Source organism: Lissotriton vulgaris, chromosome 1_1 (genome assembly GCF_964263255.1).
Source record: "Lissotriton vulgaris chromosome 1_1, aLisVul1.2, whole genome shotgun sequence".
In the NCBI taxonomy this organism is placed as follows: domain Eukaryota; kingdom Metazoa; phylum Chordata; class Amphibia; order Caudata; family Salamandridae; genus Lissotriton; species Lissotriton vulgaris.
This window is the reverse complement of record NC_141685.1, coordinates 977,895,683-977,912,751: the sequence shown is the minus strand read 5'-3', so window position 1 is coordinate 977,912,751 and position 17,069 is coordinate 977,895,683. Positions and strand designations below refer to the sequence as shown.

The following is a 17,069-nucleotide window of genomic DNA, read 5'->3' as shown; positions in this document are numbered from 1 at the left end:
AACATCCGCAACAAGAGGTGAGCTGGGGATAATTCAACATGGGGAAGCGTAACAACACGCCTACAATGCCTGCTCTTGTCAGTTCCCCTACCCCACCCTCCTCTTTCGAATGTTTACTGGAAAATGCTCTAATAATGGTTCAGGAGGAAATAGCTAATACAGAAAGGAGGATGTCACTGGGTTGCAGCATCATTGAACTACAGTCATCCCAAGCAAGCCCTCCTAACTATCTCCCGCTATCTCCTGCAATCACCATCCTGAAACCCTCTACCATAGTAACATCGTTGGAAACGCTGCCTGGGGATAGCAGTCCGGTCATAACCATTGCCTCACAGCCTGACTGCGCAGCACAGTTAATTACCTCATCCCGCCTACGAACAATAAAACCGGCGAGGGCAAAAGGAAAAGGAGCCCCCTGAAATCTATGGTTAACAAAAGGAAGCAACCAGCCCACAACAAGAACCAACCAACTCCGCAGAGCATGTGGACCAGAGGGAAACAGCAACAAACTGAGGGTAAAACTGTTAATATTGAGACGCCGCAAAATGATGAACTGGCCTCTCCCATAACCCTCTCCATTGATGATCACAATTCCTTGGGCACACAGACATGAGTTTCTGACTGAAACTATCATCCAACCCAAGCCCAATGGGAATTTCATTGAGACAATTGTAGATACTATTTTTAAACAACTGGAATGTCAAATGATCAACCAATTTAATATTGTTTTTAAAAGGTTAGATAAATTAGAAAATTTAGTCAAAAAGGAAGAGGTAATAAGGAAAGGGGCGATCAGCCTTGACTAGCTTAGGGGTGATCGCCTTCTGAAAGACTTGGAGTCTGTTAGTAAGGCTATCTTGTGTGGTGCACCTAGTACTAGCAGCAGCACGAAGGGCGTTCCCAAACTTGCCAGCAGTACCCCAACAGCCAATAATATACCTAGGCATACCAACATAGGGCAAACTAAACCGGCCACTAAAGCCAAGCCAACTCCTCTCGTAGTTGCACGTCCTTCCAACACTACTATCACATCCAACGGCACACCACAGGAGGGCCATAACACAACTACTGCAAAACTTGCAGCCCAAAGCAGTAATAACGCTAGGAATGAACAATCAGCAGTCAGCAGACCCAGAAAATCTCAAGAACCTGCCCTCCACTTACCACCCGACACCTGCCCTTACGTTCTAGTACTGGCAGCGTCCCGCCCCTTAAGGAAGGACAAGGTGAATCCTGGGTTCAGCTGAACAATAAGTGTATTGATTGGCTGACCAAGCACAAGGGGGTAGGTCATGACATCTCAAATGAAATTCTGTCTGCCCGTCGTGTGAGTTGGGTTGGCCCCTTACGTAAAGACTTTAATGGGGACTGTATTGTTTTAAATTTTAGGCACCCTGGTACTGTTAAATACATACTTAATCATAACAGCACCTACTCGGGACCATCTACTGTTGTCACTCCCTTGCCCTTAGGCTATTTTTATAGGCTACCACCCAGGCAACTCTTCAGCTCCACCGTCCTTTCCACTTTTTTCAGCTCCACCGTCCTTCCCACTTTTTCCAGCACCACCGCCTTTCCCACTTTTTAATAGATATACCGCATTAGCGGATACATGTAGTTTGGACTGACCATTAGATACTCCACCTCATACCTCAGCTAGCGATCAGACCAGTAAGGAAGTCCCCGTAGGCAATTCACCTATCTGTCCTAGTGTAACACTGCTGTACTCTCCTGGTAGGTGTAGGTTGTCATCTGACCCCACAAAAGGTGCCCAGGGCCATACTTCTACCACAGCTTCCGATGAACTATCCATCTTAAGTTGGAACATTGCTGGCCTCAATGCTAAAATGAATATAAAGTCTTGGACTGATTGGGTAACCAGCGTTGATGTTTTAATGCTGCAGGAAACCTGGTGCACAAGATCTTTAGTCCTTGAGGGTTATAGCTGCCATAATCTGATTGCCCCTTCCCCTCCCACTGGTCGCCCCAGCGGGGGTTTATCAATTTGGGTTAAAATTACAGCTGGAATCAAAACTGAATTACTGCCAACTAATAACAATAATTTCATGGCGCTGAAATATATAGGCCGGTTAAAGCTAGGTCTTATTAACTTCTATAATAATGACTTCATAACCCATCCTAATACAAATTTTCTGAAACTGTTTAACTTTATTGATGAAGTTGTGGATGGCCAAAAATACGGCAGCTTTGATGGCATTTGCTTAGGAGGCGATTTTAACGCACACATCCACCCTAGAACCCCACCCTGTAGGAGAGGAGAAGAATTATTAGATCTGTTAGCAACACGTGACTTAGTTGATGCAATGGAGAAATTGGATACTGGTGTGAATAATGTACCCGCCCCTAACTATATCGGGCGTGGGAGTTCTACCACCATCGATTATGTATTTATTTCATCCCTCCTCGAGGATCTTTTACTGAAATCTGAGGTTACTCTGTCCCCGTATAGTGACCACTATCCAATTTTAATTTGCCTTAAATCAACTAAAACCCTGAGGAACAGAATAGAAATCGGGGCTAAAAACTTAATGGCATCGACAGACAGGTTAAGGGTGGCTTGGAAGGGGGTAGACAACCAGGATGTTTTGGTTAGAGTCATCAAAAAACATCCTACCCTAGTCTCGGTATGTCTATCAACCTCCAGCCCGGGGCTCGATATCGTTAACTCATTCTGTGAGCTATGTAAGGCAATAAAAACAGAAATTTCCAAACCCGTCCCAGCCCATATTAATAGCAACCCCAAGTGGTTTGACACCTCATGCTCTAAAGCTAACCGGGAACTTAGGGCTGCCCTCACTGCTGCACCACGTGACACGTCCCTGGTAAGGGTTCTGAGATCCAGATATAAACACTGTTTAAAAATTAGATCTGAAGAGCTATTAAAAGACCACTGGGACTCCCTTGTCCGCACAGCCGCTTTACGAGACGCTGCAGGGTTTTGGAGGGCCATTAAGAATCTTAGATCACTGGGTTCCAATATCTCCCCTATCAACTGTAATATAACAGGGGATGCATGGGTTGACCATTTTTAAAAGATCTATGATGCTCCTGCGTCTGGCAACCCAATCGAAATCGTCCCAGCAATAAAGCCACTAAACATTTTGTTGTTAGAGGTGGAGGACGCCATCACTGAAAGCGCAGGTAACAAAGCCCCTGGTCCAGATGGCCTATCCATCGACCAAATCAAATCTGAACCTGACTTTTGGGGACCTTTGTTATGTAACGTTTTCAATAATTTATCCCTCACCACTGTCCCGGAAACATGGTCTAGTAGTACTATTGTACCAATATTTAAAAAAGGCGATAGACTCGATCCTGGCTGCTACCGCCCCATATCATTAATTGACAATACACTAAAAGTCCTAGGCAGGGTCCTTTTTAACAGAATTAGCACTTGGGCGGAAGAAAATACCATCTTACATCCCTGCCAGCTAGGCTTTAGAAGTAAAGTGGTCACGGTGGAACAGTGCTTGAACCTAAACCTGCTTATGGCCAAATATACGATCGCTAAAAAATCACCTGTATATTTTGGTTTTATGGATTTAATTTCTGCCTTTCATTTTGTTAACCGTTCCCGCTTATGGTCAGTCCTGCTAAATTATGGTTTAGATGAATCTTTAGTTTATTTTTTGGCACACCTTCATAGCGATCTGAAAGCTCGTTTTCGTATTAACAATGATGGAGAAGTTTCTATTGATATTTTAATCGGCAGGGGGGTTAGACAGGGTTGTGTCTTGGCCCCCCCTGCTTTTTATTCTGTACATAAATGATCTGAGTGTCTCTTTGGGCAAATTAACTAACGATGTCCCGCAAGTCAACGGCAAATCTGTCACTGCACTACTCTATGCGGATGATGCAGTCCTTATGGGCCGCACACCTAATACCTTGCAAATTTTAATTGTGGGTTTTGTTAAATATATGGCAGACCTGGGCCTCTGCACCAATTTAAAAAAATCATTCATAATGTCTTGCGGCCCTAAAAGCTATAAAATAAGCCATATTCAATCAGGGGATGATATTTTAAAGAGCACTTGCACTTTCCCTTATCTTGGTTTGTTATTTTCCAACACTGGCTCTTGGCAACCACATGTTGCCCAGGGAAGGAACAAAATGAGTAAGGCTATAAATTCTTTAACCTCCCTTCGTCAACCCAACCAGGCAGACGTTATTGTGTCACTTTTACAACTCTACAGAACACAATGTCTACCTGTGGGAACCTATGGTGCTGAGGTATGGGGTTATTCTAACTGCACCAAATTACAGACCGAAGAAAACAGATTTTGCCGGAAGATTTGGGGGGGGGGGGGGGGGTCATTAGTGCACCAACTTACATCTGTCACAGGGAACTAAACCTCCTTTATATAGAAGACTTCATAAGATCCAGACCCTCACTGTTCTGGATAAAAATCTGGCTTAATCCTGCTGTCTCCCTGTCACTCGATATTATCATGGACAGTTTAAACTGTGAGAGGGCCAACTGTATACCTTGGTTTAAGGCTGTGGAAAATAGTTTATCGAGTGTGAGGCTGGGTCATCTCTTTACATCCCCGCAACTGATTGATCACACGCACAAGAATTTAACAAAAAAAGCCCTCTACGATTCTTACCGTAAGGAGAGGCTAAGGCGTGACTTGGTAAAGCCTACTACAATTAGATACATCTCCCTCATGGAGCCAAGTGAGAAACCATCTGCCCTGCCTCAGGGCTATCTCCGCTTAAAGGTAGGTAGATGGAACAGGAGTTTGCTATTTCGGTTCAGGGACGGAAGCATTATAAATCTACTCTGCTTCCCGTTAGGCTTCAATAAACACGTGGAAAATCTAAGCTGTTCCTGTAACCTAGGCGGTACACAAAGTCTGCTTCATTTTATTTTCTTTTGGGGTTTTTATAGAATGCACACTTAGCACTTTCTAATGCCGTACTGTAGAAAAAACGCTCTGATTGATTTTAAATTAGCTTTTAAAGACTTATTAATGTTAAAGACGGATGAGGCCATCTTCAGAGTGAGCTGCTTTCTTAAAGCAGCTGTACGGTCTCACGCTTCTCTGTTAATTGACTAAAATACTTGCACTATGCACACCTTGCACATTGCATATTTTGCACTAATGATTGTATTTTTGCACATGATAAAACTGTATATCGCTATGAATCTGTAATCAAGTGGGATGTCATTTGTGTTTTTATTTCTGCTGGATTTTATGTGTACTTTTATGGATGTTTTACAATCCGAATAAAGATCATTTGACTTGACTGTAGAATTACAAAAATATTTGCTTCATTTGTACTAATTCTGATATATTCTGAAACATCAGCACAGTTCATTTTTAGGTCTCACCTAGGCAGCACATAAGCTGCCTCTTCGAGACATGCAACATCTACTCTGTGGGCTTACAGCCAGCCCATCGTTTTTGATAATTTGTCCATGTGTCCTTTTAAAAAGCTTGCGTGTATGTGGCTAATCTGTGTTGTATGTCCCTCCTTTTGGTGTCTTGCTCACGCCCACAGAGCAGTGACCTAGTACTTGCATTTGGTCAACTTCTATTTGTGTTTTTTGCACTTATTTGTTCATTGCTTTCAGCCCAGCCTGAGCCCAGCGCATGGCAAATGGTTTTCCTTTTGTTTACAATTGTTGCCACTACCGGTCTCTCTGCCCCTCAAACTAACTTAGATGTTTTAACTGTTGAATAAGCACACAATGTTCAAATCCTGCTCGTTTGCAATTCTGGTGACACTGCCAGTCTCTCCGCCCCCTCAAACAATTGTTGATTTTGGGTTTTTTCTTTAAGTGTTACATAGCCACAGAAAGTCCGTAAAGCGGGCTCAAATGGATAAAGGGAGCTGATAACAAGCAAATTTGTGCCTCCCGGCATAAGTTTTCCCTTTATTTCTAAATGTTGACACTCTGCCTGTCTCTCCCCCACTCAAACTACAGTAGAGGGTTTAGGGTGTAGCAGTCATAGAAAATCCATAAAGTGGACTCTTATGAGGAACGGGGGTGCCCATAACAAAGATTTTGTGCAGCGAGGCATATGTTTCCTTTATTTTTAATTGTTGTGACTTTGCCAGTCTCTCCGCTCCGGTTTGGATCCTGCTCAGGTAGTTAAAAGCAACAGTACCTTATGCGCTTTTAAATTTCAGGGCAAACTGAAAGGAAAGAACAGGGCTTCTGGTAGCAGCAAATTGTTAACATTTCTTTGTCCACGAAAGATTGAAAGCATCAGAACCCTACTGGCAAACAAGCATTGCCATAGCCAATAGTGCGTGTTCTTTTTGCTAATATTAAACACCAACAGTAAAAACCATTGGGAAAGTCAATGGGTTTGCTTTCACAGCCAAAAGACAAGACCTACTAGGTTTGCCAATGCTCGTTTTTTGTTGTGTGCTAAAAAAATAAACATCCTACACCCTCTCCTCTTACATGGGTAATCAACAGGAGTGTCACAAACATTATCTCACTTTCAAGTCAGAGAAAGAAAAATAAGGAGCAAGCTTCCCGGAAGAGTTAGCCTGACATTTGATCACCATCTTCGAATGCACAGCAAATGTGACAAAATAAGATCAAGAATTAAAGGGCTGTTCACAGAAAGTGAGTTTGTGGAAGAATACAGTAAACAAGGTTTGGTCAACGGAAGGGACAAACTCAAGCTGGACAGCCTAAAGCAAATAAAGACAGCAAATAGAAAGCTAGAAAATGAGAGCTACAAATCACAAACCAATGGCAATCATTGTGCGGAATGAATTCCTAGATAAGCTTTCTGAATGTCCCCAAGATGTCTTTAGTAAACCAGACAGGTGCGCTGTCTGGTAGGCTTCGACCTGACAAGAGGTCTTTAACTATGCTATCTGGTAGACTTCGACATAAAAACGAATCATCTACATTTTCAATTCAATAAGTTTGTGGAAACATTTTTTGACCAAATAACTTTTTGCATGCCATTGGAAACAATTATGACACAAACACATCATTTTACAATGTGTTCTTCATATTGGCATGCAGCCGATGGATGTTTAAATGTACTCCACCTGTACGGCATTGAACCCTGTGCCACTTAATGCTCAATCCCCTTGTATGTGCACTTTCTGGTTCCATATTGCATTGCTGTTGATAGGAAGATTATTACACAGCTGCTGAACTATGTTGTTATGGTATTGTACCCTAACTCGCTACAGGAGAAAGAATGGTGAGAAACAGTAGGCTCGGAGAAAAAAGTGTAGCTCCATTCTTGGCTTACACACGTTTCAGGAAGCCTAATATGGGACAAAAAAAGGTCATCTGATTGCCACAAGAGAGCTGTACCTGTCCTTCGTCTTGCTGGGACTTTGGACATCGAATTTCAAGGGCAGAATGTAGTACCTTCTGAGGAGTGGCAGAGCACAATCCTAGAGATAATGAAAGGGGGTCGGGGCATATAAACAAAGAAGTAGGCCTGTTCCCCTCTCCGGAGTTTGTCATTACCAGTATCCATTTGAACTTTGGGTACTTGTCTTCAATTGTACTGGGAACGCTCAGTGGAAAAGGCAAGGAAGAGATTGGGGGTAGGCCAAAGTCATATGGGATCCCATAATGAAACTGTATCCTTCCAAAAGACGCAACAGACTAAGCTTGAGGTCACCGTAGCATTTCCAAGCAGTCGTGCCAGTGTCTGTTTTACAGTTTTAAACATTAACAGACTGGACTACAGGGGCCAGAGTCCCCGATGCATAGTACCCTATCTATTTACCACTAACTATTTGGGGGATGTCAGGTATTGGGTAGGATCAAGGACAAACATCAGGGGCACTACAACATAACTTCAAAACACAATTATATTCCTTCTTGCTAAGGACACAAGAAAGAACAAGCGGCGATGCAAAGTCATGGTGTGGCTCACACAGTGGACAATGCTCATTGATTGAATGCCCCACCAAGTATTACTAACAATTCTCGAATTCCAACTTCTTTCTCCATGTTTCCAGAAAGATATTCAGAGTTCTGCTCTCTCTGAGTGAGTGTTGTTCACTTGCGTTTTCTGACAGTCCCTACCATGTGTGATATTTTATTAGTCTGTTTGTGTGCAATGTCAGACATTAGACCCCCCCTCAACAAATTAACTATAAATCAAGTTTTAAATTAGGGAGTGCCTTTATTGCTATCTACACTAGAGTCAAAATGCTCCCGGCCCCCAATTTTCCTCCGTCCTATTCTTGTTCACTTACTTGTGATACCTTCGGCAAGGATGTCCGACATCTTGCAGCATGATGACAGGATCCTCATACTTGTGTGGTCCACTATGAGTACCTGCAAAAGAACAGTGATCAATAGTCACAGTGTTACATAGATGGGGAGTACTTTATATGTCTCTAACTGCTGTAATTTCATTGCCTTTGGAAGACACACACGCACAACTCATGGGATGAGTTCAAGTGAGTAAATAGAGCACTTTCATTAGAACAGCAAACTATGGGTCCAAATCTGAGCAATGTCTGGGAAGCTACTTACCAGTGCCGATCTAGAGCTCCCTAGCCTGAAATGATTATCTACTGTCATCATGGAATGTGTCCACAGTAGGCTTTTTCCTGAGCTAGGCACATAAAATTATCATAGGCTCGATATCCTCCAATTTCCTAATAAGTTACTGTGATGAGACCGTGTCTAATCCCTCCAGATTTGTAAATGTATTGACATACTCAGAAACATAATATACTTTCAAATGAAGAATGCAATAAAAGTAAATTAGACACTTGTACATATTCCACAGCTATGAATAATGCAGGTTTCCTAGCTAAAGGGGCACCCTTACTAACGTGATAAAATATAGATCTCAATACAGTCATATAAGAAGCCCAGATCATCCCCATATAGCTACGGCATAATCAGCAGCCAACTCCTCATTGAATTACCTGAAAAAAGTATCACCCATTTCAAAGTTTAGAAAAAATAAAACAAAAAAAAATCCCAAACCACTTTAGACAAAAATTTGAAAAGCAAAAAAGAATCCACCAAAATTGGATAGTGTGAAGCACATGAATTTGTTTTACATTTTAAGGCACAAAGTTCCAATGAAAAAGTAATTTTGTATTTGACCACGGTGGAGAGGTCGTCAAGTAAACCAAACAGGTCACACTGGTCCAAGTTTTTACCTTGAGTCTCAATCTACTTTCTGCAGCTCAAATTCTGCCAGTGGAGTAAGGTCTAAAGCAAGCATATCCTGAAATAGGATTTTATTGTTGGGCTCCTTCTAAAACCACAGACTATGGAAACCAAAAGCTGAGAGAGAGGGCAAGCTTAATCTCGCAGCTGTCAATGTCGCTTCACCACTGAGATAGATTTACTGCATTGCCGTGGTCAAATATTTTACCTTTAGACTTTTTTCTAAAACTTTTTTGGGTGCTCACAATTCAACAGCAGAACAAGGCTGGAAGCTGTACCAGGGCAGAATCAATGAGGCCAGTTGCCACTACTCAAGGTCTAGCTGAAACAGGCAAAATGCCTCACTTTTCACAACCACACTGTTCACCAAATACTGGGAAAGCTCCTACAAGCCAGAGCCACTCCTGAATTCCATATAGCTTCTAGGAAGCCCTGTCAGCAGCAGTTCTCTGTCTACCTGGGGCTCCCGCAGAGTCCAGTCCTTGGAGGCCAACCGGACCCTCAAGGAGTAAGGAGTCATTCTGCTTTGTGTGTCTACATACCAGGAAATTGTAGGTGAATCACTTGATCGCTGGACTGAAGGAAATATGTTCATATCACATTCATCCTGATGCAACACCACTGGCTCCCTTTACTAGCCTGATCAATCTTCAAATCTAGCATCAGTTGCAAAGCCAACATGACCAGCACCCGTATCTATATGGCTGATAAGCTCACCATCTCCTGTGCCCATCAGCACACCCACCGGCAGGAGACCATAAGACTCAAGACAAAAGCTAACCAGTGTTTTTGCAATCTATTCACCTAGGATCCGGAACAAAACTCTACTATCCATCACTACTGTCCAAACCCTGCTCCAAGTCAGGAAATACAGAAATATGTAACTGTTCATAGAACATTACACCATGATGCAGTAACATTCCAACAACTAGCTACCTCTCAAATCACTTGTAGACTGTATCCTTGCCTTTGACCCGGCACAGTGCTCCACTGCCTTTTGGCTAGTGTAGGAACAAAATGTCACCTGCATGGTAAGACGGGCATGCACTTCTGTTCTGAATACAGCAAACTGCATGATAAACTCATGAATTGACTTTTTGTTGGCCCAGCTAGCATCCAGGATGAGGAATTCCTATAGCCCGACGCCCGGGACATATTATTTGGGGTCAAGAGCAACAAGTTTTCATGTGTATTTTGTCCTTGGGACAAGTAGGCCCAACCCTCTACAGCACAAACACTTTGGCTGCAAGTTTACAGTACCACATTATGGATCAGGGAAACGCACTGCCTGCAGTTAAGGTAATATTTGTGTCCATGTGTTAATGCTGTTCAAAGTTGTATTTATGGTTCATTAATGCAAAGCCTTTATTATGAGGGTGAGTGCTCTAAGTAAATGTTCTAAGCTCAGACTGCACTATTGACAGTGGTTCCAGTATAAAAATGTGTGCACAAGTTTTCAATGTTTAGCAATATGATGCTATGTATATTGCTCCCAGAATGCTCTCGGATTACATGCAAACATTTGCAGAAGCTTGAGAGCAAGGTTGATGATTCTTTGCTTTCAAAATAAAATGTTCACAAAAATATGCAAAAACATTTAGCTAAACTACTGTAAAATGTCTATTATTTATTTGCAGCATTATATAGTAAAATGTGTTGATGTACACTAGTATTTCCCCAAAATATTCATACTGGAAAATTAGTGTAACCAGTTTTAATGAGATTATGGGAAACAAAAGTAAACAAGCACTGGTAAAGCCAGTAGGTCTGAAAAAGTTGGTCAGCCTTTTGGTTTTTTCAATGTGTGACTTGTTTTGGCACGTTTTTTGTAAAACCTTATTGGTGTGGGAGCTGCCGGGCCCTCCCCATTATAACAAACATTGGCAAAAGCATAAATTATTTTGGTCTCAAAAAGCACACATTGCCACAGTAGTTCCTGGCACTGAACAAAACTGTGTCGATTTGCTCCTTGTGAAAGAACAGAATTCTGTCGCTCAAAGTGAAGCTAGCCAATAGACAGAAAGAGAGAGAGAGAATTTTAATAAACACAAAAGGCCATGGTTAATGCCAGACCTAATTAGGGGTCCAATTATTAAATAAAGCCTCGAAAATCACCCATGTCCTTGCATTGAGTGCAGATATACGGCTTTCATGAATTCACAAGACTTTACATAAGTAGGCCAAGAAATAGTACTCCTAGAAAATATTTGTAAACTGCATTTGAACATAAGCAAATACGCAGGTGCAGATAGGCTCATGCGAAAATCTGAGTGTTTGCAAGTTTACTTTCCATCCAACCACTTTATTCCCAACCCTGGAAGAAGTTTTATGTTTGCCATTGTCAAGAGTACATTTCAAAGATACTGGTCACGAATAATAAAGGAATCAAGTGCTATATTAGAAGCACAGATCCAAATGGATCCGAGATACATCCTCATGGGTATCTCTACCGACATTGATATCCCCAGGTACAAACTCCTTTTGAGCAATTTGGGACTTATAGTGGTTAAGCGCGATATTGCCAGATACTGCGGGAAAACAGAGTTGCCATACTATGGTAGAATGGCGGGCTAGCATGGACCTCTACATGGGGGCAGAGAAACCACACATGCAGCCAGGGGATGTCCCCAAAAGTTTTGGAAAATTTGGCAACCATGGTTAAGATTCTACAACCTAGAGATGATTGGGGATGAAATGGACAATACAAACCCCTGCACATAGACCCATAACTTGTCGACCAATGGCCTGGTCTCCTAAGAAGATGTATTGGGTGCGGTCCATGTTTAACCTTGGGCGGGGAAGAGGTGCCAGCCGAGAAATTATCGTGAAGTAACCTCTGTATTCTTGAATGTACCACTTATTGCTAAAAATGTTCAACTTGTCGCAGATATGATTCAATTCCTCCTGTGCTAGCCAATGTTTAAAAATAAAAGAAAAACAGTTAGAAGGAAGAGAAAAATAAATAGTACATTTCCAGCCTTTCTCAATATGGGAAAAGATTAGAGAAGAGTTGGTGAAAACCATTAAAACATGCAAATTAGTAGGTCTGCACAGAGTCAAAACCATTACCTTCAGCCCCAGTATGTAGATCTGCAGAAACATGGCAACATAAGGGAATTGCTAGTATTCAAACCTTACAATGGAAGGAGCCCTGATATAATCAGAGAGGCTATTTCAGAGCTCTTATATAATGAGATTGCTGCCATAATTTGTCGCTGCATTACATGGCACAAAAGGGAAAAATACATTCGTTACAGGACAAGTAGGTTTATGAAGCCACTTGCCCCACAGACAAGTAGATATTGTATTAAATTCCACACCCCTACAGCATGCTAATAGAGTGTGTGCTGAGGCATAGACCTGTCCACAGTAATTACAATGTAATGTACAGAACCTATTCAGCGACCTGGAGTGGCACACCCTGCACAGCTTCTTTGTCGACATGTCACTACTGCCCATGTCCTAGCTTGTTGGCATAAAGTGGTGGTGGCACCATACAGATTTTTGTAAAATAATGCAAGTGGGCAGAGCATTTTCTCTGTTTGACAGAGAATGTGGCTTACCTGTCCCACATGTTTAAAGTTTTGCTTTAGTGTGACAACCAGTACTTTGCGCTGATATCTTGTGAGTGTGTGAAGTCTGTATATGTGGTATGACTGGTAGAAGGACTTTAAGTTATGGTGAAAGTGTGATTGCAAGGAGCAGTGGGATTCATTTTAGATAGTTCTGGTCTGACATAGCACAAAAGGGAAACCGGGTGATTGGGGCTGCCACTGGGTAGTTATAGTTAAGATTGTATTTTCACTGGAAATGCATTTTTTTGTGTTGCTAATATCTTTGGTGCATTTCGATGCATCTCCACAAAACTTTTAAAATAGTGCTACTTTTTGACTAGTTTGCGCATGGAAGGTTTCGGAGTGATCTGTCAAGTGGGGACTAAGAACAAGCATTTGCAATGCAATAGGTCTCGCATTAGGAAAGTTTGAGCTATTGGTATTGTAAATGACAAATATTTTATTTATGTGTTGGTTTTGAAAATTGCGAAATTAATAGCTTTGTCATTTACAATGTCAATAGTTTTAACTTTCGCAAATGTGACACCGATAGCATTTGTAATTTAATATGTGTTGAACTGACCCTAGGCAGCGGCCATGGCGTAGATTGACTGCTAATTTAAGTTATGATCTATTTGCTCTAGTATCTGGGAACACTTTGTTTGTATCACTTACCTACCCAGGTCCCAGCGACTTATTGGGTCAACCCGTGTTTTTACAGCACATATGTATTCACTAAAGGCATAAATGAAGACAATGTCACGCACAAACATACACTTAAGTGGAGTAACATCAAATTTAACACTAAACGCCCAGTATATGCACTTCGGTTTTATGGTGGTAATTTTCGGGGGCAGGCGATTGAGCTAGAGCTGATGGGTCAGTGAGGGCTTTATTTTACCAGCACCAACAGTTAGCAAGCACAGTCAGACGGTGTAAAGCTCGCAGAAATCAATAGTGCAACGAGGAAGTCTGCAGAACAAGTGAATTGTTTTGTTAGGGAAGGGTAGGCAAAACAAGCCGGTATGCGTGACCAGAAATTAATGTGACAAAATCCGAAATGAAGGGGTTTGCGTATAACCATGTGAGCAAGGAATGCATACAAACACCAGCACACAACATCGAATAAAAATTATGATGACAACTGCAGCCAACCTATGCCTCATACTGCCTGGGGCATCAAATCTGACCAGGGGTGACCTCCGTACTCAGTGGAGGTTCGTATCTTATCCACCTGCCCAATAAATATAAAAATGCCTGCCTGTACCGACGCCAGGCTGGCTGTTCATATACCTGAAATGTTACCGGCCGCATATCGTTAGAATATCTTTAAGCCAATGCTTAGCAGATGTAATTCACTGTAGTTATGTCGGCAGTGTTGGAAACGCTACAGTTGACTCCCAGTTCAATCCACATGTGTGCAGTGTCAGCAGAGGTCCAGTTATTCTCACAAAGCAACAATTTTACACTGCCAAAGTCAGCCACAAGAGAAATCCGGAAGTCACTTACAGACATTTACTGCAAGCTTAAAAGACTCTCCGGCACAGGCTTCATGCTATGGTAACATTTTCAAATCTCCACGTTCTTTGGAGGTCAGCAATTTTAACATTTTGCACTTGCCTATTGTACTTTAGATGGCAGCTGGCGCAACCCTGTGAATACATGAAAGCGGGCGCCGTGCTGTAGCGGGAAAACTGCGTCCATGTAAATAAAAGTTAGTCGCAATGTAAAGCAGGACCCCATCCCGAGCCACTCACATCCGGCCCGGCCCTGATTAGGCTGGGAGGGCATATGAAGGCAGAAAGGGAACTGACAACCTATTGGAAGCACGGAAAGATGGCGGCTGCGACAACCCTGTGAAAGAAAGCGGTTCCCATGTAAATAAGTTTGGCATGCGGCGGACATTGTGAAACCTTATTACAATGGTGGCACTCTCGCTTTAGCCATAAACAAGTATCAAATATATGGAGATAAATATCTGTCTACATCCGTCCGGCAGGGAAATGTCGAACGATGCTCCAGTCCTAATGTAATTCTTTCCCCAGTGATAAAAGGAGGCGCGCTTCCAATTCTGCCGGCGCCAGCTGATTCAATTTATAAGCATGTGAAGCGCGTGCTGCAGTCCGCCGCCGGCCTGCGACCAGGAAGTCAGGCAGGCCGGGCGGGACAACCGGAAACAGGAAGTAGGAGGGCGGGAGCCTACCCCGCCTCCCACGGAAGAGCTGCGATTGTTTGGAGCACCGGAGCAGGCAGGAGCCTACCCTGCGCCCCGGTGCCGAAGAAGGGAGGAAGAGTCCTGCTGCCGGTGAGAGCCGCTGCACCAAGGAAGCCGGTGAGTGGGGCTTCGCCTTGTTGCTTGGCTGCGAGGGCGGGGGGCATGTGTGTGCGCGCGCGGCGGTGGGCTGTGTATGTGTGTATGTGTCTTGGAGTCTGTGTGTATGCGTGTGTGTGACGGGGGGGAGGGGTTGCCTGTCTGGGTGCCTGCGTGTCCGTGTAAGTGTGAATGCGTGTGCATGCATGCGCGTTAGGCTGACTTGCTGGGAGTATGGGAGGGAAGTGCACGGCGCGGCGCAGGACGGAACGTGCGCGTTCGCGCACCCAAATCTGCCTTCAAAGCTCGTGACAGTTTCTTGTCCTCCATTCCCCCGTGTCCGATAGCTATAAGTCTCCGACCCTGGACGCATCCTTCGGATGCGAATTCCAGGGCGAGACCTAAAAAAGGGGTGTCCTAAAACGAGTTTCCCCCATTAATTTTCCCCTAGAAACTTTAGACACAGCTACAGCCTAAACTGCTGAATGGATTTAGACCAATTTAGGCAAAAAGCTAGTACTAGGTCCAGGAAGCGTGCTTTTTAGGTCTCGTCTAGCTAACGCGTAAGCAATGCTCTGCGAGATATTAAGTAAGGGGCTTCTGAAAGTGCTCCCAAAGGCTGCAGGCGGATTGGGTACAGTGCATGTGCGCCGGGTGCGCGCACCATTTGTCAGCCTGCGTGATCACTTTTGCGGCCGCTTTGATGTACTCAGTGAGCCGCGCGGCCACTGAGAACAACAAAGCGGCCGCGAAAGTGATCACCATTTGCGCGCGCACCACTCGCGTGCTTCCCTCCCCACCATCACTTTCCCTGCTGGCATTCCCCCTCCCTTCTCGCACAGTCCTTGTTTATCTTTATTTACTGCGCTGTTTTTTCTGAAACCAGTTCAGCCCCTTCCTCGGAAGCGGTCACCACCCTTTAACCGCAACGAGTTCTTCCGTCCCGTTCAAGCTGCTCCCCTCTAAAGGGGATTTGATGTCTTGTGTGCTTTCCTTCCTAAGTGGTGTTTTATAAAAGCAGTTTAAATGTTCGGACACGCTACTCATGCCCTGTGCGGTGCCACCTCCTGGAAAAAATGGAAATCCCAAAGCTTACAGATTATAAAAATGCAAAAAGTAAAAAAGTTTAAGTACAAAATAGACTAGAGTGCTCTAGATGCACCGGGTACAACATAAGGGGAGCCTCTGGCACATGCCAGTTTGAGACAACACTGCCCCAGCAGGATGCAAGTAGATGACAACTGCAACAGGGGAATGACTGCTTCAAAGACACAGTGGGGTGGAAGCAGCTGGGCATGAGGCCTCCATGTTTTGTCAACATCTTTATCTGATCACATCTGTCGACAGAGCTGTGTTGTGCGTTTACCTTGCTTTGTTGATTCCTGTGGAGATCCCAGTGGCTTGGTTTAGCTACAGAAGGCCAGGCCCCAGGCATAATAGTGGTGTCGCACCTAAAATGAGGGTGTGTGATCATCACCTCCTACGCCTACAGGAACAAGTGCGTTACGTGAACACAATAGCGTATCACAATGTGACACAACAAATGCCTAACTAAGCACCTGAGAAAAGAGGGACTACGCAGCCCCTTATCCAAATGCACAGCTCTGTGCCGCTGAACTTGCGTGCACATAATATTCACGCTCCTTAGTCCATTATAAATTTTTCATCCTTTTTCATCCATGTCTTGACTTATCTATGACATTTTGATTCTTCGTTTTAATATACCAATCGGGAAAGATAAAGTGCCAATTTTCAATCTTTAACATTCAGACTGTGCCATTCCAGGCCTTCATGAAAGAATGCGATAAATGCGAGAAGTCCATCACAAGTACTCATTTATTATGTAGTTAAAATACCCAATGCATTTCGGGCCTCCATGTGCCCTTCTTCGGGGGTCACTACAAGTAAATAAAAATACAAACAATTAATCACATTCTGTATCTAAAATGTGCCAAGTTGCAACGTTCTTGTAATCATGTATCAAGCTTACAATTATTGTGATTTATCTCCCTAGTGCGCTGCGTTCCTATGTTTACCCTTCTTACACCATACT

At 43.3% G+C, this 17,069-nt stretch overlaps 1 protein-coding gene across 2 annotated transcripts in view; it reads right to left on the bottom strand.

The window, feature by feature from the left end:
• STXBP2 (syntaxin binding protein 2) overlaps positions 1-17,069 on the bottom strand; it is a 371,603-nt gene that overhangs the window by 262,034 nt on the left and 92,500 nt on the right. For both annotated transcript variants that reach the window (XM_086960353.1, XM_086960362.1), the window contains one exon: positions 8,218-8,299. In XM_086960353.1, the coding sequence (XP_086816479.1) occupies positions 8,218-8,299 (82 nt within the window). The remainder of the gene's footprint in view (positions 1-8,217; positions 8,300-17,069) is intronic.